General features: G+C 39.5%; 1 protein-coding gene across 1 annotated transcript in view; it reads right to left on the reverse strand.

Annotated features, from left to right (window-relative positions):
- The window catches only part of Utrn (utrophin), a gene marked incomplete in the record, with an annotated part of 557,450 nt that overhangs the window by 253,338 nt on the left and 280,063 nt on the right, over positions 1 to 24,049 (reverse strand). Inside the window, 1 exon segment of the mRNA XM_029561956.1 lies at positions 18,489 to 18,678. Coding sequence (XP_029417816.1) covers positions 18,489 to 18,678 — 190 coding nt within the window.

Below are 24,049 nucleotides of genomic sequence, written 5' to 3' on the forward strand. Positions count from 1 at the left end.
CTGTGGGACATACTGAGAGAGACTCTCGTGCTGAGCTATGAAGGGCCACTTGGGTATTCAACCTTAGGCTCCTTCAAATCATATATTCACAGCACTTGAAGAGAGAGTTCTACATGAACGTAAGGCACTACTTCTTTATACATACATCAAGGAAACGTCAAACAACTGCCACCATTCTGTAAATCCTAATGTTCTATAAGCCTAGCATTTAAGTTAATCATAGATACAGCCACTGCGAACCATTTATTTTTGCTCAAAATATTGTGACATTTCATCATCGATTACATTAGAAATTTTGTCACTCACAAGCCAAAAGGTTTTATATCCAGAGGAAGGCTGTTCCTTGGAAAGAAGACATTCTAAAGAGCTCTGTCCTTGTTTTAAAGACATAAACATTAAGCAGTTTTGTTTGTAGAATTCCTTTGTGGGGCTGGGAAGATGGCCCAGTTGATAACTGCTTGCTATGCTAATGTAAGGAGCTGAGTTCAGAGAACCACCACTCATACAAAAAGCCAGGCATGGTGGTACCTGTATATATAATCCTAATGCTGGGGGAGCAGGAACAGTGGCCTCCCCTGGGGCTTGCAGGCCTGATAGTCTTGCCAAACTGGTGAGCCCTGGATTCAGTGAGAGATCCTGTCTCAAAAAATCTATAGCTTTCAGGCCCTCTTAACAGTCAGCTACGGAGTAGAAAAGGATTCACAACAAAAAGCCAGGCATGGTGGTACCTGTATATATAATCCTAATGCTGGGGGAGCAGGAACAGTGGCCTCCCCTGGGGCTTGCAGGCCTGATAGTCTTGCCAAACTGGTGAGCCCTGGATTCAGTGAGAGATCCTGTCTCAAAAAATCTATAGCTTTCAGGCCCTCTTAACAGTCAGCTACGGAGTAGAAAAGGATTCACAGGGTCTAATCACTTCTTGGCAGATCTATTACCAACCAACAGACTTCGGGAGAGGGATAGACATGGTATTCAGGTGTATACCCACTGGTGAGGCCAGCAGGTACCAATGGATGGATAGTTCTAAACTCAGGGTTACACCTATGGCCCTGGTTAAACTCTGCGGGACACTAAACAAAAATAAAACTAGAAAATAAGGGGAAAAGATTTGTTAGGCAGGAGGGGCAGCTGGTAGTGGTGTGAGGGAAATAGGAGAAAGTAGGGTGGGGTGAGCAGAACCCATTCATAAAATTGTGAAAGAACAAAATTTACTAACAAAAAAGCATTGTAAAAAAGGCGACAAGAAATAGAAGACACCTGGAGTCAATCTCTAGCCTCACAAGTACAAGCACACATGTGCATGTGTCCCTGCAAACTCAAGTGTACATGAACACATACACACCCATACACCACACACACACACATAATAATGATGATAATAATAACAGTAATAATAATTCCTTCTTGGCAATGCTATCTGTGCTTGGGTAGCTCTGATACATTTTCCTTTATTTAAAAATGGATTAAATTTTAGTAACTTTCAGAAGTCTGGTATACACAGCTGGCAATCAAAAGACTAGTATGACATTATTACAACAAATGCTTATTGATACTGGAGAAAAGCGTTATAACTTATATTTTTAAGTAATAGTTTATTGGGACTTTGAGAATCCATACAATGTATTTTTATCATATCCAGGCTCCATCCCCCATCTTTCCTCAGACCCACCCCACCTTCATAGCCTCCCTTACTTCATGTCCTAATGGAGTCTAATCTGTGTTCCTCAAATTCTCTTGACCGTGGATAAATCCCCTGGAGCCCATTCAACATACCTACATCACCAAACCCTTAAAGGAAACTGAGTCTATGAAGATTAAGAGGACAGTTATACAAGGAGAAGGTTGACTAGCAAACAATACTCCCCTTGCTTCAATATCAAACCACAAGCCCTGGGAATACCAGTCCTCTCAGTTTACCCTGGGCAGGGAAACACAAACCATGATCTTAGAATCTGAACCCAAAGTACATACAGTCTCAGATAATGTTTTCAATCAAAATACATTTCTTTCTCTTCCACCTCTAACTTTTGTAAAGTTTACCCTTGATGAAGTAAAATTACTCATTTTATTAAATAGTAAAACCAAATTACAGGGGCATTTTTTAAAAGGCAACCAATAAGCTAAGTATGTTGGTACATGTCTTTAATACCAGCACTTGAAAGGCAAAGGCAGCAGGATTGCCTGAGGCCAGACTGGTCTATGTAGTGAGTTCCAGAATGACCTGGGCTATGAACTGAGACTGTTGAAAAATGAAAAACAAACAGAATCAGGCTACCATTAAGAGTAGACTTGAACCCAGAAAATTAAATTCAGATATTCTGGAGCTAATTTATACTCAAAATTCATGCTATAAAAGGCATAATTCTTAAAAGTGCTGAGAAGTATATTAAAAGATTCATTATTTCTAAACATGTTGAGTGTTCCTCCTACACTGGTCACAGTAAAAATGACTTCCTTTGCTCTGTTTGGCTTTGGTTAATAAGGCAGGGCTTCCTTATAATATGATATATTTCTAAATCCACAAGATAGCAGGAACACTGTGGGTTTCCTGGGTTGTAGGCACCAAGGAGAAGCTTGGTAGAAAGTCTAGAGAGGCCCTCAGGAACAGGGGAACACCCAGCCTATAGAACTTTCACCCCAAGCCCATTTGTCAAGAAAGTTTGGAAATAGACTCCCACACATGAAGTTGCAAACCGGGTGAATAGCTACTCTGGGGGCGGGGGTGGGGTTCTTTTCTCCTCTGTGGAGAGCAATGGTGTGTGGCAATCATGCTAGGACTTCCCAGGCAGCAGCTCAAGTACAGGAAGTCAGAGTCCCCAGAGGCATTTCCTGGACCACAAGCTGTGGACTTCCTAAGTAGAATTTAGGGATTCCCTCAGTGCTGGATATAATGAGACAACGGAAACACTGCCACACGTTGATGTATTAGGCTCTGAGACACCACATGGATGTCTCTCATCAGCCTATACAAAGATTCAAGATGATACTGAAAATCAGAGAGAATAATTCCACCTTCACTTTCTGAAAAGAGAACTAAGATACAGGTAAGGTCAACAGTTTGTCAAAGTGATGTAAAACTGGTAAATGGCCAGACCAGGAGTATTTGAATACAGTCTTACTTTAGACCTCTGTGAACTCTCTGAGATTTTTCATAAATGCATACAATTATTATTCATCAGTTAAAAATAAGAATGGGCTGTGGTGGTGTATAACTGTAATTCCAGAACTCTAGAAGCTGAGGGAGGCAGATGGTGAGCTTGAGGTAAGAGTGAGCTATATAGTAAGACCAAGCCTCACAAAAACAAACAATAAATTTAAAAATAAAATATTAGAGTTTAAAATTTCCTCAGAACAACTTATGTGAATTTCAGGGATTTACACGGACAATTCTTTATTTCACTTTACAAAAAGCACCTATATTTGGCACATGAGAACCATGAGAGTGCAGGGCTCTGAACTGAATTGAAAGGAAGAAAGAAAATAAGGTACACTATACCTGACTCTCTTCCATTTATTTTTTTAAAGGCGCTATTATGCCCTTTAAAAATATGATGATAAAAAGCTATATTTGGGTATGGAGAATTAGGCTCAGTGAATACATAATTCAATACTTGTGGTATTGAGACTGAAACCAAACTAAATTATGAATCAAAAACCAGAACCAACGTTATCAATTTGCATTAAAATGAGCCAATTCATCCTTTTTACAAGCTGAGAAATGAATCAATTAGAAAAAGCATCTAGAAAATGGAAACAAAGACTCTTTGGTCTCTTAAAATTATAAAGCCAGAACTTGACATATGAGTAGTTTGGGAAAAAATGTACCTTATTGTTTTTGGACTTCAAGAAGAAAATAAGTAGGAAGCTATCCCCAAAACATCAGTCCAACATTCGCAGAAGGTGTGTTTCCTTACTGGTACAGTGAAACAGTGGAATCAGATGACCTCAGCATCTCCTCCTGCTCAAGGGTCCCACAGCTCATGGTTTTAGGAAGTAAATATACAATTTCTCAGTGCAAGGAAATAATTTAAAACCAAACAGTATCAATGACTTAATCCGATATTTCTTTCTTTACTTTCTGCATTGTATGATTCATTATGGTTCAGGATAACCCCTAAAATGACATGAAATTAAATGCAGAGAGACTCTGGATCTGGAATCAGGACACCTACAAACAGTACAAGTTTGGATCACACACTGGCTGAGCAGCTCCTGCCCTGTCCCTTCCCTGTGGAGTTACAAAAGCTCTTTTTTCCAATCGTTAAATGAAATTTATGACAATTTTCTTTCCCATTTGTCCCTTAAAGATGAAAACTAACATAATTATTATATTAACACAATATGAGAAAACACAGTGAACTTTAAAGTACTATGATTAATAAATCTCACTGTCTTTATTCCATATTTTCTCATGGGTATTTTTTTGGGGGGGGTTGGGAGGGCAGCTCTTGCTTTTGTTTCCTACAGTCAACCATTTTTGTCCTAATCTTCCAACAACAGGAGAAAATGCAGGCACTGTACGCTTGGGCTGAGAGGCTGGCTTATGCACTAAACTGCTTGCCTAGCAAGCATAAGGACTTGAAAAAGGAATTAATGCCTGGTGTGGTGGTGCACACCTTTAATTCCAGCACTCGGGAGGCAGAGGCAGGTGGATCTCTGCGAGTTCAAGGCCAGCCTGGTCTACAGAGTGGGTTCCAGGACAGCTGGGGCTACAGGGAGACCATGTCTCAAAAAGACCAAAAAAAAAGGACTTAAACCTGCATAAAAGCCTTAGGTGTGGTAATGTGCACCTGTTACACTTCTAATATCAGGGCTGGGAAGGCAGAGACAGAAGGATCCTGGGGCTCACTGGCCACCTAGTAAAGCCTAATTTGTGAGCGCCAGGCCAGTAAGAGACCCTGTCTCAAAGGGGATGGATGGTCAGCATTGGAGGTCAAAACTCAATCTTGTCCTTCAGGCTCCACAACACACACACATACACACACACACACACACACACACACACACACACACACTTTTTAAAAACAAAATAGCTGCCTGTTGTAAAAACCAACATCTTCCCATCCACCACAGAGGATTGAACCTAGGGCTTCACACAGGTTAAGCAAGTGCTCTGCTGTTCAGCTATATTCCCAGAATTTTTATCATCTTTTACTGCGAACCAAGTCTTGCTAAGTTCAGCAGACTGGCATTCCACGAACTCTGTACCTAAGGTAGGCCTGGAACTTGCAATCTTCCTGCCTCAGCCTCCCAAGGAGCTGAGATTACAGGCCTGGGCCACCAACCCGGACATCATACTTCTCCGCTTTTATGTTTTTCCAAAATGTTGCTCAAATCTTATCAAGCCAGACTGTCATATCATCCTATTGTTTATTAAGCATTAAAAAGCACTTTCTGGGGGTGGAGAGATGGCTCGGCAGTTAAGAACATTGGTTATTCTTGCAGGAGACCCGGGTTCAAATCCTAGCACCTACATGGTAGCTAACAACTGTCTGTAACTCCAGTTCCAGGGGATCCAACGGCCTCTTCTGACCTCCCTGGTCATTGCACAACACGGGTGCACTTACCTACATGCAGGCAATACATGCGTACACATAAAATAAAAATTTAAAAAAGAGCACTTTCTGCTTTTTAAGTGAGTTTTGTTATAAATCAATCTTTTAGAATTCCACAGAATTGAACAAAATAGAAAGAAAAAAGTGAAAAGTAACCCTCTGATACACTTCACATCTTTTCCAATTTCAAGTACTTGGACTCATTTACCTTTCCCAGAAATGAATCAACTTTGTGAAACTGCGAACGCCACGATGCCATGACACTTTTTATATTCTTCTGTCTCTGTGGCAGGAACTCTGCTAGTTGCTTAATCTAAAGAGCCAAAAATAAAGCACTAACTACACTAAGAGAAACTGGCAGTGCTCAGTCAAGAGTTACAAGAAAGAGCTAATGTGTATTCATTCACAATCTAGCAGTACACACAGGTTGGAAATTTCTATTTGAAACTTAGTAAACTTTATCCCAAAGAAAACACAATGCATCAACCTTTTAGTCACAATTACGAAATAATACTTGAAAAATACAGGAAATCTTTTTATCCATGTCCATAATACGATCTGAGATCTCTTCTCAGAAGGACTTTCTGTTTATTCCTCACCATACTAGCCTTACACATCTAGATGTGCACAAATAACATTTTGCCTGTTAAAGTCACTTAACATGCAATTGTGAATTATGCGTGTATTGCCTGCATGTAGGCAAGTGCACCCGTGTCGACGGAGGACGACGGAGGACAGAAGAGGCTGTCGGATCCCCTGGAACTGGAGTTACAGACAGTTGTTAGCTACCATGTGAGTGCTGGGATTCAAACCCAGGTCTTCTGCAAGAACAGCCAGTATTCTTAACTGCTGAGCCATCTCTCCAGCCCCCTAGTGCTACTATTTTTTAATCATATGAAAGAACATTATATTAGAATAAATTATATTGTTTTTGGCTAAGTCATTGATAACATGGGTTTTTCTGGTTAGCAAAATGTTAGTCAATAAGGTAGCTTTATAAAAAATTTTTGATATCCACACTGACTTACAGCATTAATGGTAAAAAGCAAGGCCAGGGACCACCTAAGATAATGCTAGTGCTGCTTCTGAAAGCCACAGAGAAACATGAGAGGGTCAGACAGGGGTGGCAGTCCCCCTGATCTCAAACTCATGCCTCCTCAGTTTATCAGTAATCTCCACTGACCAGGGAGTACAGGAAACAGAGTCAAGAAGCACTCTGCCAAGAGTTCACACAACTCTAATGAGACACACCGATGGCATCAGCAGAAAGGGGAGGATGAAAGGAATCCTTCCACAGACTACTTTCTCCATGAAATTTCACCCTTCACAGTCTTGTGAACTATCCTAACGAAAGGTTTCTCATGAAACCAAAAAAGACAATTCTTCTTATGGTCAAGGGGAAATGCGACCTCTGGACTAGGGGTCCATAATTCTGACCTTTCCTAAGGTTCAAACAGTATGTGTCAGGTTTGAATTTAGAGAAACTGAGGGAACCTGAGGGAGCCTTGAAATAGCTATGTCTCAACATTCAGGCTATGACAGAGTAAAGCTCCATTGCTGTGAAATACTTCAGGATTTAATTACCCAAGGATAGCAGCACTCTCCACCTGAAAAGTAGGCAGAGAAATGTTTGAGAGTAAAACCTACAATTTTTATTCAAAAATGTACCACTATACGTGGCATTTTGGCAAAACACAGACTCAACCTCAAATGAACCTTATACTACCATACAGATAACAAACAGCATGTGAACTTATATAATCTCAAAATCTGAGAGACTAAGATGTCTCTGAAGCTATGCAGTTACTCTTAGCACAAGTACCCACACAGGCCTATGAGAGAGAGAGAGAGAGAGAGAGAGAGAGAGAGAGAGAGAGAGAAAGGGAGAGAAGAGAGAGAGAGACTTTAGACATCACTCATCAACCCCTGATTTGCTGAGCCACCATTTAACCCTATATGTAAACCAGTGGCCACCAAATGGTGTATGAATGCCACATAGGAAGAAAAGGACAGTCTATCTAGATCATAACAAGGCAAAAGAACACTCTACAGATATTTAATAGATGATTCTTACCATGCCTATGCACACAATTCTAAATTTTATATAGGTACATAGCTATATGCTTTAAATATTTTTTACAGTAGAAAACATGATCAAAGAGTTTGAAAGCAAAATCATTTTAACTAAAGTGATTTACATACATATGCAGGCAAACATTAAAAAATTATATCATTAAATCAAAAAAATTTAAAGTCAGTAAGAAATCAATTTACAATACTAATTTTTTTGCTTTTCTAGAATGACTCATACCTTAATCTACTTCATAAGAATCTAATTTTTTGCCACTTCAATTATTAAATACTTCATTAAAATTGGCACAAAGGGAGAAAAATGGAGGGCTTATAAAATTCCTTTCTGACTCGACCTTAGACAGCTTTTAATCCAAAGATTTAATGATACAAAACAGGCCAAAATAATCACATAATGAAAACAAATTAAAGTCAGTATCGTTTTTAAAAGTCACTTATATCCAGCTTTGCTTTCACTGTGTTCTAGTAGAAGAAAAATTATACCTTGAAGTCATTAATATTTTAAAGGCAGTAAGTAATCAAAGCCAATCCAGAAAAACCAGTATTCAATGTGGGGTGTTTTTAGGTCACAGGGCCATTTCAATGCTGTTGATTATATCTTATAAGCCTAAAATTTATGATATATAACCAGAAAGAAATATTTTGAAAGGCAAAAAAGACAAGTGAATATGTAAATAGGTTGGGGAAGGAAAAGAAGTTTTTAACTCAGACCTGCAAATTCCCCAGGTGTCTCTTCCCTCCCCCTCCCTCTCTTTGAAATTGACGGGGATGGACACACACACACACACACACACACACACACACACAAGCACACATGCACAAAATGAGAACACTGTGCAAATCCCAAATTGTTACACAATTATCTTCTGACAATTAAGGTATAAAAATAAAAAAGGGAAAAAAATGAAGTTCCACTAAGGGAAAAGTTTGATAATGACTGACATTCCATAAAATATGAAAATATGCAAAAAAAATTATAAAAAGAAATCAAAAGGGGTTACAAATATTAGGACACTGGACTTCAAAACACGAAGATGAATGTAAAATAGCCATTTCCCTTGGATTATGTACAATTTTTTGCATTTATTTCAGTTTTAAAGGTATTTAAAATCGACTCTATATTTTTATGATAAAACACTGAAATCTGTAGCATTTCCTAAGAAAATAAATTTAGAAAATGTGGGAGGTATAGTCCTGATCGCCTTCACAATGTAAAAGATTTACAGTATCTAGGGGTTGGGGATTTAGCTCAGTGGTAGAGCACTTGCCTAGCAAGCTCAAGGCCCTAGGTTCGGTCCTCAGCGAGAGAGAGAGAGAGAGAGATTTACAGTATCTCAAAGCAAATAAAAACCAAAGCTCTTTAAACTTTCAAGTTTCACAATGCAACACCTGATAATTAAAATATAAGTCAGTATTTTCAGTAGGTGTATAGATACCCATTTCATTACTTCAGAAAGTCAATTGATATTTAATTCTGCAACTGAAACTTTATTTATAACAATATGAATTAATGTAGTTTAATAACCAGAATCAGTTTTCCAAATAAAATCAGACAAATAAAATACACCTGTTACCAGCTCACTTATTCCTAGTAATCAGAGTCCTGCAATTTCCTGGTCTGGAATGGCCAAATCTCTTAAGTCACTGCCTTACATTGACACCTGCTGGGAAGAACTGGAACTGTGCTTTACCATTTGCAGTATCTGAGCACTTGCTAATTTCAAATGGGAAGAGACTCTATGGAAGATAACATTTCAACTGCAAATAATATCACTTCAAATTTCCCCAAAGCAGACAGTAATACTCTGTAAATATTTAAATTTTAAGGCATTTTTGAGAAATTATAAATCTCAGGAAATCTTTAAAAAAAACAAAAACAAAAACAAAAACACCTCTGCTGGGAGCTACCTTACTTGATAACTTCAGTGACTTAATTTGTGATTATTTTTAGGGTCTCCTTTTGAAATTAATCTGTAACTTTCTCCAGCACCTGTTTTCTGCCTCATGCATAGAGCTAAATTCATACCTTAGTCATATAACGTCAAAAAATCCTCTGGTTTTTGTGGAAGTATTTGTGCAAATGGATGAGAAAAATGACCCTTTCTTTAAAAAGGAATGCTTGATACGTTTATACCGTTAGTTATACTGATATATAACATAAACTGGGTGAAATGGTATGTCTTTAATCTCAGCACTCAGGAGGCAGAGAAACAAGTGGATATCTGTGAGTTTAAGGCCAGCCTGGTCTAAAGAGCAAGCTCTAGGAGAGCCAGGGGTACACAATGATACCCTGTCTCAAAAAAATGTATAACATATTAATGGCTCATATGTTTATACTAATAGTTAAAAATAAAGAAAGTGTATTATTTTTCTTCTTTATTATCAAAACTGCCTTCTTGTGGATATAAATGCTACCAAAAAAGCACATTTATTTTTTTTGAAATAATGGAAAACACAACAAATTCAAACAATTAGTTGTGCAAACTTTTACAACTGAATTAATAAGTTGTATCAAGTTTTAATTAACTTTACAAAGGAAAATACTGCTATTTCTGCAAATCATGTCCCACTACTTTAATCTCTTTCCTAAAACAGTTTTTTTGTTTTTTGTTTTTTTCCCCACAAAGTCGACAGTTTCTGGGCCAAAATACATTAAATTGGACAAACTAAAACAGCAATATGGCAAGACCAGGTTAATAGAATACTGCTTCCCAGTACCCCATTCCTTCCATACAAGCAGAGTCTAGGTGCTCAGACACACCAGTTTGTATATCATCAGAGAAAAATGTCTTAAGAGGCATTTTCCAATTACAAATCAGTAGGTCTTTTAAAGAACAGCAAGATTCTTTCTGTAGACTGGTACAAGGTGTCTGACAGGAAGAAAGAATGCAAAACTGTGACAGTGTAAAGACTTATTCCTGTTATAATGTCTTCTTTTTATATTAAATCATGTCACTTTTGACAAAAGTAATGAGTGAGTATGAGCACTGATCCAATAACATAAAGTTATGATCAGGTATAAGATAGATAACCTCAAACAAGGCAGGCGTTAGCTGGATAGTTTATGTTTAGAATGACTGACAATATTTGCAATCTACAACTGTCAAATAAGTTACACCCCCAAATTCTACTTAATCCATCTATCTAATGAAATTAAGCTATTCAAGTTTAACCACAATATACAGAGATTCCAACGACATAGGAGATGTTTATGATGGGGCTAAGCTTCTTTTTAAAATTTGCCTTAATTTTCTTAATTAAAAAAATATCAGCTACAAAAAGATTCACATTTTAAAGCAATCTGTTGAAAGATTATTTCAAGGCTCCTTTTTATTTTGCTGAAATCTACATAAGATTACTTGCCATTCAAATATCCCAGAGGTAACAGGTCTTAACAAATACATTTTTGACATATTTTTTTTTTTCCAAACAGCCCATCTCTGGAAGACAGGATTGTGTGATGGCAAAATAAAATATAGACTAAAACAGTATTTGGTCCAGAGGCTTCAATAAGATTTAATGAAGTGATTCCTTTTAACAGCCTTTATAATCAGTGACCACAAAAGGGAGTTTTTCTTTTCTCCCATAAGACCCTGAAAGATTAGTTTTTCGTAGCCCAGAAAACAGAACCGTCAGACACCCAGCTCCTTATTTTTTCCAATCAGTTACCTTACAGAGCTTCTGGTAGCGAGGAGAGGAAACTGCCATCCTTTGTAAACGATGCAACAAAACCACAACTTTCTGCAGAGACGTTCTCACCACGGCCATCATTTTAAGTTTACCACACTTCTGAAGACTCCTCAGAATTTGCATTATAAATGAAGAGCAGCGATCATTTCCTCCCGGTCACTGGACAATGATTTGTCAGTTCTCTGGGCATGCTCGGTTCCAGAAACGCATTTGAGAGATAGAGGGGGTTTAAGATTCTAGGGGAAAGGAGGCTGGGATTCCAGCAACTTCTCAATTTGAAAAGCCCACAGACAAATGCCACCCAGACGGCCCCCAGCAGACGCTCACAACCAGGACCTGCTCAGCCCGGCGTGGCCAGAAATAAAGCAAGTTGTCGGGCGGCCAAGCGCTGCCGGCTGCTGGGGAGGAGAGCGCTCCGGAGCCAAAGAGGATATTAAGTGAAACATTAAAACTGCAGATACAAAGCAGACATCCCCAGGGGACAGAGATTCAACACGCTGCCATCGCCACCGTGCATGCCTGGTAGCTTGGTTTACATGACGAGACGGGGAATGAGCCTGGCACTCTACAGGGATGCGAGCACTCGGACTAGACTAAAGGCGGCTCAGCCTGTGCTTGTGGAAGGAGTGGATAACACCCCGCGGGGAATCATCGTGAGAGGTACACACGGGAACCTGGCTCTGCTGCCTGAAGCCCACACATTCTGTGCTAATAAATCATTTTCAGTGAGTCTCAGCACCAAATGATCTAAAACAAAACTGAACATACTTGCTGGAGGGATGTGGGTTTACCTGAGTCACCCCAAATGCAGAGCCAGAGAAAGGGCTCCCACCTGCCTGCCTAGGAAGGGAAACCCCGCTAAAAACCAAATAGGACTCCTCTAAGTAAACAGCAAAGTTACTAAAAAGAATCTGCAATTGGCTACAGAGCATCACAAATTCCCCCATTCTCCCTTTAGACAGCATCTTCATGATCTCATTTGATTTGCCATAAAGCTGTTTTAAGTTCATGAACAGGAATCAGGACTGTAGCTGTAAAATATATGAACAGCCAGCACAAAATTGGGGCATTTATGCATGTGTGTGCATATGAGATGCACTTCCCATTATGACATTAGTTGGGGACAGTGTCTTGGAGGAGCAGAATATTCCAGAATGATTAAGTGACTATGGCTAGGTCAAAGAGGCTGGAATAGAACCCAGATGTTCCTCATTATCTGGTCCCTCCCACACTAATCATCTGGGGAACACTGTCCATTTGCCTGTCCCTAATGTCACCTCTTCTTAATGTCACCATCTCTTAAAAGAAATGTGACATTTTCAAGAATTTTTTTTCTTCTTTTACTTGCCCTGTCTTTTCAGTCCTTTGCACTACTATGATTTAAAGTCCTAGACTGTCTAATGCTGGTTCATCAGGAAGTGCCTTGCCAACTTCTGCCTCTGGGAATTTTCCCACAGCGCTCTACAGAGAATCTACACCGCCTCCTTCTGGCGAGGGTGTGTCAATATAGCTGCCAGAGCCAAAACACCAGTTCATTAACATAATTTAAAATGTCTTGTTCTTGGGTAGATAGATAGAAACAGATTAGTGAAGATGCAGGGCCGAAGGACTGGAGATTGGGAATGGGAAACTGATGCTAAAGGGGGAAGACAGTTGATTTCTGAGGTGAATATGTTCGAGGTTGATAGTGGTGATGGTTGCACAACTCTATACAAAAAACAACTGAATTACAAATGTAAATGTAAATGAGCAGTGCAGTATGTGGATTATAGCCAAAAGACTTGCTATAAAAATAGGAAGTGATTGTCAGGCATGGTGGCACACATCTTTAATCCCAGCACTGGCGAGACAGAGGCAGGAAGATCTATATGCGTTTGAGGCAAGCCTGGTCTGCACAGTGAGTTCCAGGCCAGCCAAGAAAAACAAAACAAATATAAAGTTACAAGCTGAGTGTTCCTCATCTGAAATACTTGGGACCAGGTTTCAGGTTTTTTTGTATTCTGGAACTCAGTGTTTGCATCAACACAATGAGCTATTCTGAGGAGGGGCCCAAAAGCAGCAGCCATTGGTGTTTCACACACCATATGCACAGATCCTGAGGGTGACTGCTGTAACACTGTTAATGATTCAGTGCCATCAGGTGGAATTCTCCGCTGTGGCATCACTTCAGCATTCAATTTAGGGGTTTTAAAGCATCTGGATTTCAGGCTTTGGGATTAGTCGGAAATATAAATATATAATTATACAGTATTAGTCAACTCCTATAACTGTTAATCCCCACACAGAGCCAGCGAGTGAAGGACTGAATGATCTGCCAAGCCCTGTCCTGTGAAATATGAGGAGGAAAACTAAATGCAAGCACAGGAGATAAAAACATAAAGATTCCAAAACACAAACTGTTTCAGAGCAGAACCAACCACCCAGTCTCACAACCACCCCAGAAAGGCCATGGCGCCTCAGAATTTTACCAGGAAAGAATCAGAGCATCTCAATGAATTGGCACTGCTAAAATGCACATCTTAAATTTAAAATGTAATTAAAATAATATGAATGTCCTAGAGTGTGGCTATGGAAATTAAGATGAATGCATCAATTAATATGTTAGTTTTTAAGTCAATATCAGCTTCTACTTTCAAAGCAATAAATAATAAATGGTCAAATTCTCCCAGCTGTGTGATACACAGTAGCAACTGGAAGCCAGGCACCTTCCCCTCCAATGCTAGTCAAAGGCCTCACTCCAATATAATCAACTTGGAACTTGCCATCCCTCACTCCACCCAAGCATGTACCCCAGTTCTGACATTTTCTTTTCCTCTGTTCCCAATCTCATACTGAACCACCACCTACCATCTTCCTGTCTTTACCACTCCCTCACCCTTACCATCAAGGCATTAGCTCCGCTGATATCATCAGTGCCTATGTCTAGTCTTTATCACTAGCCTTTATACAAGGCTACCAGAGTACCCTAGGGGCCCCCTGCTGTGACTGTCACATGGTGCAGATCCATTTCTCAGGATGTCATCAGCTACATTCCTCTTAGTCAGAAATCTCAATGGCAGTCTCTCTTGCCTAATTCCTTTATGACTTCCTCCCCCTCTATCCCCAGTGCCAACAGGGTAAGCATACAATATGCAACCAGGCACATAAGGTCCTCCATGTAGTGTTCTAGGAGCTTCTCTCTCCCATGAGTCTCCAAAGGCTCAGGTTCTCTCTTGCTCAAAGGCCTCTGTTAGGGAGAAAAACCTTCCAGTCTTGTGACAGAACAATGAAACATAAATATATGGGCCCAAGTGACCATCGGTCCTTAACAAAAGTGGGATGCAGCACATCATATGCCTAGAAAGGCCTTCATATTCCACTGTGCTTCCAAACTCCTTTATCAAAGTCCACCCAGGCTCCTCTACACAAAATATAAACTACATCTCCATGAAACACTCCTGTGATCTGACATGTGCTTTTTTTCCCAAGACAGGGATCAAATAAGAACAGTTCACATATCATCTAAGTGCTTCTGCACACACCCGTGCCTGCAGCACAAATATACTGAGGTCTTATTCAGGTTTGCACAGGCATTACAGGCACCCAGCACCACCAGCAAATGTGTCTGATGATTTCAGTGGGCTCGTGAATTACTCAGTTTGTCTGCACAGCTTCCTGTTCCCAAATAAGTTTCCATTTGAAATTTCTCATCAAGAGTAATAACAAACCCATGGGAAAAATGAAATTCTTTTGTCTGAGAAATGCTCAACCAAAAATAATAAGTCTCTAACAACCATTTGCCTCTAAGGCACCAAAAATAAAGTTTTTTGGTTGTTTTTTTTTTTTTTTTTTTTTTTTTTAAGTAAGACAGAGGGGATGCTACAAAATTAAGAGCATTTATTAAAGAGACAGGAACTGAAAACCATAGAAAGCACCACGATGTGAAATGTCCTACACCACAAACAAACACACGCGTTTGTCTTCAGAAAAACGGAGATTTGAGTTGGCTGTCAGCAAAGGCCCTACTTAATAAGAACCCAAACAGGCTGGTTTAGCAGCTTTAAATTATTTTAGAGACGCAATTACTGAAAACATTATATTTTAGTACTTTAACCAGCAGCCTTTTCCTTGTTGCTGTTTGCAGCAAGACAAGTAATCCCGAGCTTAGTTATTTTTATTTAAAAGAGTCCTACCATTTCTATTTAAATTTATTTCTCCCATGGCTTGAATATTCATTAAATATTGAGAACAGCGGAAGCTATGGTAAGAATATACCCTAAGAGAAAATGTGTCAGAAATATTATTAGCGTCTCCAACAGGCCTGTCTTTCGTTGCTGGTGGTTATTATCGGGGTTCATTTCAAGCCTTTTTTGCTCCTGTAAACTGTTGCTTACTCTAGTGCTTAGTCTAAATATCTACTGAAATTAACAGCATTACATAAGTTCAATGTCCATGAACACGTGTAGATCAAGCTTACGGTTTAGATCACAAAAAGTAATAGAGGTCATCATTGAGTGCCTTCTGTAACCTCCTAAAATCCAGATGATCTCAAAATATTGTAGCAATCACCATTAATGGTCACCTCCTGAGAGTCCAGAGGGGAGGCAGAAAAGCACACTTAACGGTGAAGCCTGCCTGATCACACGCGCTGCAAGTCACAAAGAGAGTGTGCGATGAATAAAAAATAAGTTACAAGCTAACAGATTTTTCCTTGATTTTTGCTTTTCCTGTGGGGAGAGAGGGGTATGGTGTACACCTGTGTGGGTTGTTGGAGGTGCCTCTGTGTGTGTTGGGGGGTGCACCTGTGTGTGTGTGTGTGTGTGTGTGTGTGTGTGTGTGTGGTATCTACCTCTGTGTGTTGGGGGGGGTATGGTGTATACCTGTGCATGTGCACAAATGCACTTGCTGTTTCCTGCACCTGTGTAGGTCAGAGGTTAATCTCCTGTGACTTCCTTAATCAGTCTCCACCTGATGTTTATAGATTTCAGTCTCTCTGAACCTGAAGCTCACCATTTGGTTAGACTGGCTGTTCAGTGAGCCTACAGGATCTGCCTATCTCTGACACCCCCTGCACCCAGGGCTCAGGTTAGAGACAGGTCACCACCACACTCAGCTTTGTACATGAGAATTTGGGATCCAAACACAGGTCCTTATGCTTACGGAGCAGGCACTTTATCCACTGAGCGTTCTTCCCAGTCCCTGAGTTCCTTAGTGAGTCAGTAAGAGTCTTCATACATAGTGATGAGTTATATACATAAGCCCATTCCGAATAAGTTTATTTAAAATATATATACTGTTAAATTCTTGGGGGGGGGGAGTTGTTTTGTTTTGTTTTCATTTATCAGGGGGCCCGGTGCTTGTGTGCCACAGAACACATTTGAGGCTTTAATGAAGATTTTTTTTCCAAACTTAGAAATTGTAAAAATAAGAGTAGTTCAAGCAAAGCCCCAATCTTAGTCAAAGAATTATTGCAGCTGATTACTGCTAGGTGAGGAAGAACTGAACTTCTTGAAGGGAGAGACACTAGATAGGCTGACTAAACCCTGGTGGACGAACTTGCAGTGAGGGACATCTGAGGACACTGACTTTACATAATAGACCTGAGCACAAATGACAGAACGTATGACTCCAGTGTGGGGAGTTGAGGGGGAGCTATGGGAGGTGCCAAAGGGGAAGGAGGTAAAAAGATGATTTTATGTATGAAACATAAAAATTCAATTAAAAATTTTAAAAAATGAGTAATTCAAAGAAAGCTTTCCTCCCGGTACTTAGAAGAAGTCAGGTGGAACTGTGTAAGTTCTAGGCCAGCCTGGTTCACACAGTGAGTTCTAGGCCTGTGGGGGCTACACAGTGAGATTGAGAGAGAGAGAGAGAGAGAGAGAGAGAGAGAGAGAGAGAGAGAGAGATCTTTTATTCAGATCCACTTATCTGTTGACATATTACAAAATGATCTTTTAGATGTTTCAAGGGAAAAGAGTTTCTAAGAATGGATTCTAAAATGGTCAAGTCAGGGTCAAGGGAAAGCAGTCAGAATTTGTACCTGGAGCACTGTGTAAACAACATGAATATAATCTCTGTCCTTGAAGAATCATGTGACTGACTACAGTGGGTAAAAATGTGTATCAAATAACAATGGAACATGTGGGGCTGGAGAGATGGCTTAACAGTGAAGAGCACTGTCTACTCTTGCAGAGGACCTGGGTTCAGTTCCCAGCACCCACATGGATATAACTCTAGTTCCAGGGGAATCTGACACCCTCTTCTGACCTCCGCAGCATTGCACAACACAGTTGTACTTATACACATGCAGGGAATGCACTCATACACATAAAATAAAAAATAATAGATAACATTTTTTTAAAAAAAAAATCAGTGGAACATATGTTCACCGGGATGTCAGAAACAGTAGTTGTCAAACTGATGAATTTATGTATTTGTGAACAATTCACAGAATAATGAAGAAATTGGATGCACACCAGAGGTACACAAGGAAACGTCCCACTAAAATAAGTTTTGAATTAAGTTGGAAGTGAGAAGGCTGCCAAAAAGAGGTTAGTTCTCATACCCCATCCCCCAAAAGTGAGGGGGATTTGAGGGCACAGCAGTGTTAGCACCTTGAGTAGGAAGAAAGATTTGGATATGTTTCATAAAATTTCTCATTAATTTGTTTCAAGGAAAAATCTTGTATTATCTCATTTCTTTCATAGTAAGATGTGAACCTCACACTTACATGCAAGAACAGTTATCAAGCTAGACATAAAGCCTAGTACCCGGCTGTAAATTATGCTACGGGGCCTTTGCAGCTTTTATGTTAGGTATTTATAATGAATGGGGAAATAACTTCATATTAACAGGAAATGTTCTTATAATTTAGTACTCAATAACATGAATGGTGCAAGGGCATAAAATGACAGAAAACAAACAGCACCGAGCCTCTACCTCTAAGCAAACAATTATTACTCCCATAAAACAAGGTGAAGTTTTACCCTAATATTAAATATGAAAGTGTTTTGTAGGTCATATTCCCAGAAGCCAATTGTTCACAGAAAAGTATGGATTTCATATGTGAGTGAACAATCTCTTCTTTTAACAATCATCAATTTGTATGTAAATCTGGCTGTAAAGCACTCAATAGGGAGAAACCACTGTCCATGACTTCCCAGGAACACTTACCAGCATCTGCTGTCTGAGCTCCCGGGCCAGGACACTGTCCTGAAGAGCATTCTCCCTCTGAGACGCATCCGCAAGCACATTCGCCGTGGTTTCTGCCTCCTGAAGCCACTTCATGAAGTTTTCCAGATCTCTATGAGAGGCCTGCACTGTCCGAACCTCAGCCTCTAAGGCACTCTGTCTGTCAGCCACGCTGAAAGAAACATGACAGGGACAGCTCCATGTCAGGGTGACATTCCACATATCATACACCCAAGACCAAAACAGATAACCTGATAGTTACCAAATGTAACTGTGAAATTTATTCATACATGATACATACAATAATCTCTAATGAAGGAGTCCAGTGAATTGTGAGATAGAGACAGGTAAATATTAACAAAATCCCATCAACACCAAAAAATAATTGTACCCATAGATTTATGTTAATACCATAGTAAAAAGGGCTGCCAATCAAAAGGCAATGTCAGTACATATTCAGACATTGCTGACTAAATAAATAGAAGGGGCAAAATCTGAAGAGAAATTTACATAAAAAAATAATAATGTAGGGGACAGAGTACACAGCCCAACGGTAGAGCACTTGCCTGACAGTCATGAGGTCCTCAGTCTAAACCCCAGCACCACAAAGAAAGTAGTAACTTGAAGAAAGTACTTTCTATATTTGCAAATATTTCAAGTAAATGCAAAAGCTGATTTAATAATATTTGGAAGACACTGAACAATCAAGCTTTTATAAATATTTCATTAAGGGGCTGGAGAGATTGCTCAGTGGTTAAGAGCACTGGCTGCTCTTGCAGAGGACCTGGATTCGATTCCTAGCACTCAAATGGCAGCTAACAACAACTGTTGGTAACTCCAGTTCCAGAAGAATTTAACACTCTCTTCTGACCTCTGCAGGTATTGTATGACATGACACAGGTACACTTACATACAAGCAATACAGTCATACACACTAAAAGTTAAATATTAAATATTAAATGAATATATCTTTAATTCTACATCAAAATTAGAGCACATAGGGTCATTTGCAATACAAAAACACACACACCTATAAATTTAACATTTAAAATATGCTTCAAATTTCCATAATAAGAAAATAAAAAATCAATTTTTAAAATGGGTACCAGGATAGAGTGATGGATCAGCAATTAAGGGCACTTGATGTATAATTACAAGGACCAGAGTTTGTATCCCAGGACCCACATATCAAGCCAGGTAACCCACAAATGCCTGTAACTCCAGCTTTGAGGGTTGCCCTCTTCTGGCCTCCACACAGATACACAGACAAACATACACACTTAGACACACAAATAAATAAAATTTTAATTCTCAATTTAAAAAAAACATCAACAATTCTGGCCCCAAGTATTTAAACCCAAGAAAATTGGAATTATATGCCCATAAAAATATTTGTGCACAAATGTTTAGAACAGCATTGTTCATAATAGCCACAAAATAGAAACAAAATCACAGCCCATCAGTTGAAGGAAGAACTGAACTGTGGAGTACTCTATAGTAATATATGAACTATTATTCAGTCATAAAAAGAATAAAGTACTGGTATATAGTCTACCATGCAAGCGCCATGAAGGCATTGTGCCAAGAGAACGGATCAAAAACACAAGGCCATACACTGTGAGATTCCACTCATAAAAAAATTTATGAAACAGATAAATCCACAAAGAGAAAAATCAGATTATTTGTTCAGAGGCTGGTCCAGTGGAGACTGTTGTATCATTGAATAAAGGATATCTGGGGTGGGGGATTAACTTTTCTAAAACTAAGTGTGATGTTTGTATAATATGGTGGATACACTAAAAGCTACCAAGCAGTATGCTTCATGAGGGTGAATGTCACAGCATACAAACTGTAACACAGTTAACATGTCTAACACGATCTCTTTTATACAATTTATACATTTTTGCTATCCATCCATTAGCTCATCAATCTATTAATCTTCCATCTTCCTTTTTGTCCTGTCTGTAATTTTTTTCAAAGAAGGAGAAATGCCTAGAACATTAAAATTAAAAGGTAATTCTCCTGGGCACAATGGCAGACACCTGAGATGGAGATTGTCATGAATTTGAGGCCAAAATGGACTTCATTGGGAATACAAAGCCAAGCATGGATACGTACACTGTCTCAATGAAATAAAATAATAAAATAAAATACTGAAAGTTAAGACAGCTTACTTTCTTATTTGTATTTTTCAGTATTAAAATTCTGTGTAAAATTCTTTTTATTTATTTTTAATTTACATGTATGAGGGTTTTGCCTGCAGGAATAGCTCAGCATCACTAGTCATTAGAAATGTACATAGGCTTCAATACAGCTGCAGAGATGGCTCAGCAGTTAAGAGCACTGTTTATTCTGACAGAGGACCCAGATTCAGTTCTCAGAACCCACATGGTGGCTAACAACGGTTTGTAACTCCAGTTCCAGGGGACCTAATGCCCTCTTCTGGACTCCATGGGCATTGCACACATGTGGTGTACTTACATACATGCAGACAAAACACACATACACATACAAAATATAAAAAATTAAAATAAAATAATCTTTTAAGATTATTTTTATTTTTATGTACATTACTGTACTGCCTGCATGTAGGCATTACTGTACTGCCTGCATGTAGGCGCACCCATGCCATGCAAAGCCCATGGAAGTCAGAGGGAGCACCAGATTCCCTTGGACCTGGAGTTACAGAACCGCCATGTGGAAATCAAACTTGGATCCTCTGCAAAAGCACCCCGTGCTCTTAACCACTGAACCCTCTCTCCAGCCCCTAAAATAAGATAAATTTTTAAAAATCAAAAAACAAAAAGAAATGTACCTTCAAGACAGAATGAGAACCCACTTTGGCTTGAGGAAAACATGCCAAGTGCTGGTGAGAATGCAGGATGGCAACTCCATTCATTCCAGGCAAGACTATAGAATGGTAGAGCACTTGCATACCAGCCAGTAATCCACCCTAGGTATTCACTCAAGACAAGTGCAAACACATGTCCACATAGTCTGTATGCAAGCATGTGTAGCAGCTGTATTTGCAATGGCCTCCAACTAGAAACAACCCACATGGGAACTGCAGAGTTAATTATGCTCCATGCAAGCAATAGAATACTACTCAGTAACCAGAACAAATTAGATTCAGAGGCATGGATGGGTTCTCAAATGCTTTCTGCTAAGTGACAAGCCAGACACAAAAAACTACAGACTGTGATTCCATTCATATGGCACTCTGTGGTGTAATCATCATATCAGCCTTTACTTACTAAAATATTCTCTAGTCTTGTAAATCTAGAAAATAAGCCCCAATTGCCCCACTTAGAATATAGAGTCCTCTAAAGTCTATCAACAATTTATTTTTCCAACTTCATCTTCTACTTTTCTCCCACACTGTCTTCAGGTTCAAGTAATACATTTCATTTTTTCTACAATATTCTTCATGGTATGACCATGTAAAAATTTTATATCCACATTAAAATGGCACATTGTGGACGTGCCTTTAATCCTAATACTTATGAGGCAGAGGTAAGCAGATCTCTGTAAGTTTAAGGCCAGCCTGGTCTATACAGTGAGTTTGAGGTCAGCTGGGGCTATATAGTGAGATCCCGTCTCAAAAAAGAAAATAAAAAGGGGCTGGAGAGATGGCTCAGTAGTTAAGAACACTGGCTGCTCTTGCAGAGGACTCGGGTTTGGTTCCCAGCATCCATAACTCCCGTTCCAGGGGACCACACACCCTCTTCTGACCTCCGTGGGCATTGCATGCAGGTGCACTTACATACATGCAGGCAATATATTCAGAACATAAAATAAAATAAAGCATTTAAAGAAATAAAATACTCTTCCTACCATCTCCATTTAACAAAATCATACTGATCTTTCAAAGCTTAGAACCTATCTCTTTGAGAATATTCCTTCCCATTTAGGTTTCCTTATTCTGAGTTTATAAAAAGTTGGTGTTCCTCCTTATATAGGAATTGAACATATGCATTCTGGAAAAGTTCTTGAATTAGGATCTAGTTGCAAACTAAATTCTGATAGTATCATGCAGGTTTCTTATTTGTACATTTATTCTATAAACTCTAGGCAAAAATGGTTTTTCATATTTCTCAGAGCCCTTATTATAGTATTATGGTATTTATAAGATGTCAATTTAGTCATAATATGTCTTTAAGATTTGCTCCCACAGAGATTAAATGTCAGTAGAATGCTAAACACAAATGAGGCATCTATATGCCCACCCCCCCCCACACACACCCACACACATACAAGGCTTAGCGAGCATCTCGGATGAGGGGTGGGAAGATTGTTGAGAGTCAGAGGTCAGGGAGGACTGGAGCAAAACTGTGCCTGCTAGACAGGGCAGGGCCACTGCACTCATGAACTCACAACATCTGTGCTTGTCTGCACAAGAGCTGCATAGGATCAAGTCAATCAACGTTCCAGTATGGGGGGGTGTTCGTAAGCCCCCTCCCCTAACTGGGGAGCTATTAACAGTTGATGACTTCTAGAGGAAGGGAAAGTCTGTTTTGTTTAAGGGTGTAACCCCTGGTAGGTTGACCATGCTCCAGTGAATGGCCCCTTACTATGAGTATACAGGGAACACAAGCTGGACGCAGTGGACTATTTGAAAAAAAAGAGAGAACACCAAGTTGGAAGGGGGTGGGGAGGTGGGAGTGGATCCGAGAAGAGATGGGGTAGGAGTGGGGTGAATATGATCAAAATATACTGTATGAAATTTTCAAAGAATAAAAATATTATATTTTTTATGTGTACGAGTATGTTGCTTATATATATGTAAGTGCACCCATGCCATGAAATGCCCATGGAAGTCATAAAGGTGTTGGAGTCCCTGGAACTGGAGTTACGGATGGTTGTTAGCTGCCATATGGGTGCTGGGAATTGAACCCAGGACCTCTGCAAGAGTAGCCAGTGCTCTTAACTGCTGAGCCATCTCTCCTGCCCCAAGATACTATTTTTGAAAAGATTTGCTCCCACATACCATTTTCATAAAGCTCACAGGAGATGTTCTGCACGAAACTCAGTTTGCAAATCATGAAGGAAGAAGACATGAGAGGAAAAGAAACCAGGCATCTGACACCAGACAAAAGCTGGGAAAGGGGACCACAGAGAGGAAGGAGGCTGTGGACTCAAACCTGCAGATGAGGGCTGTCGCTGGCACTCTGACTGCTCTGTAATCTTATATTAACTTGACAAAAATTACAAAGGATACACTCTAACAAAACAAGCAAATAACTACAAAAAAGGAAAACAAAATCAAACCACGTCACCCAGGAAACAGAGATCACACCTAGAGAAAAGTGAAAGGCACAGTGAGGGGGCTGCAAGCAGGTCTAGGAAGCAAAGGTCTAGGAAAGATGCCTCCAAGAGAAAAACATTCGAAGTGACAGATTGCATAACATGATTGACCATGTGGAAAATCACACTGTCAAGCCACAGAAAATGTGAGCAGAATTAGCAATAGAAGCAACAACTAGACATATAAGAACAAGGCAAATAGCAATTTCAGATAAAACACAGAAGAAACAACATTAGGG

The sequence above is a fragment of the Nannospalax galili genome, unplaced genomic scaffold (genome assembly GCF_000622305.1).
Source record: "Nannospalax galili isolate Female #2095 unplaced genomic scaffold, S.galili_v1.0 scaffold154, whole genome shotgun sequence".
Taxonomy (NCBI): domain Eukaryota; kingdom Metazoa; phylum Chordata; class Mammalia; order Rodentia; family Spalacidae; genus Nannospalax; species Nannospalax galili.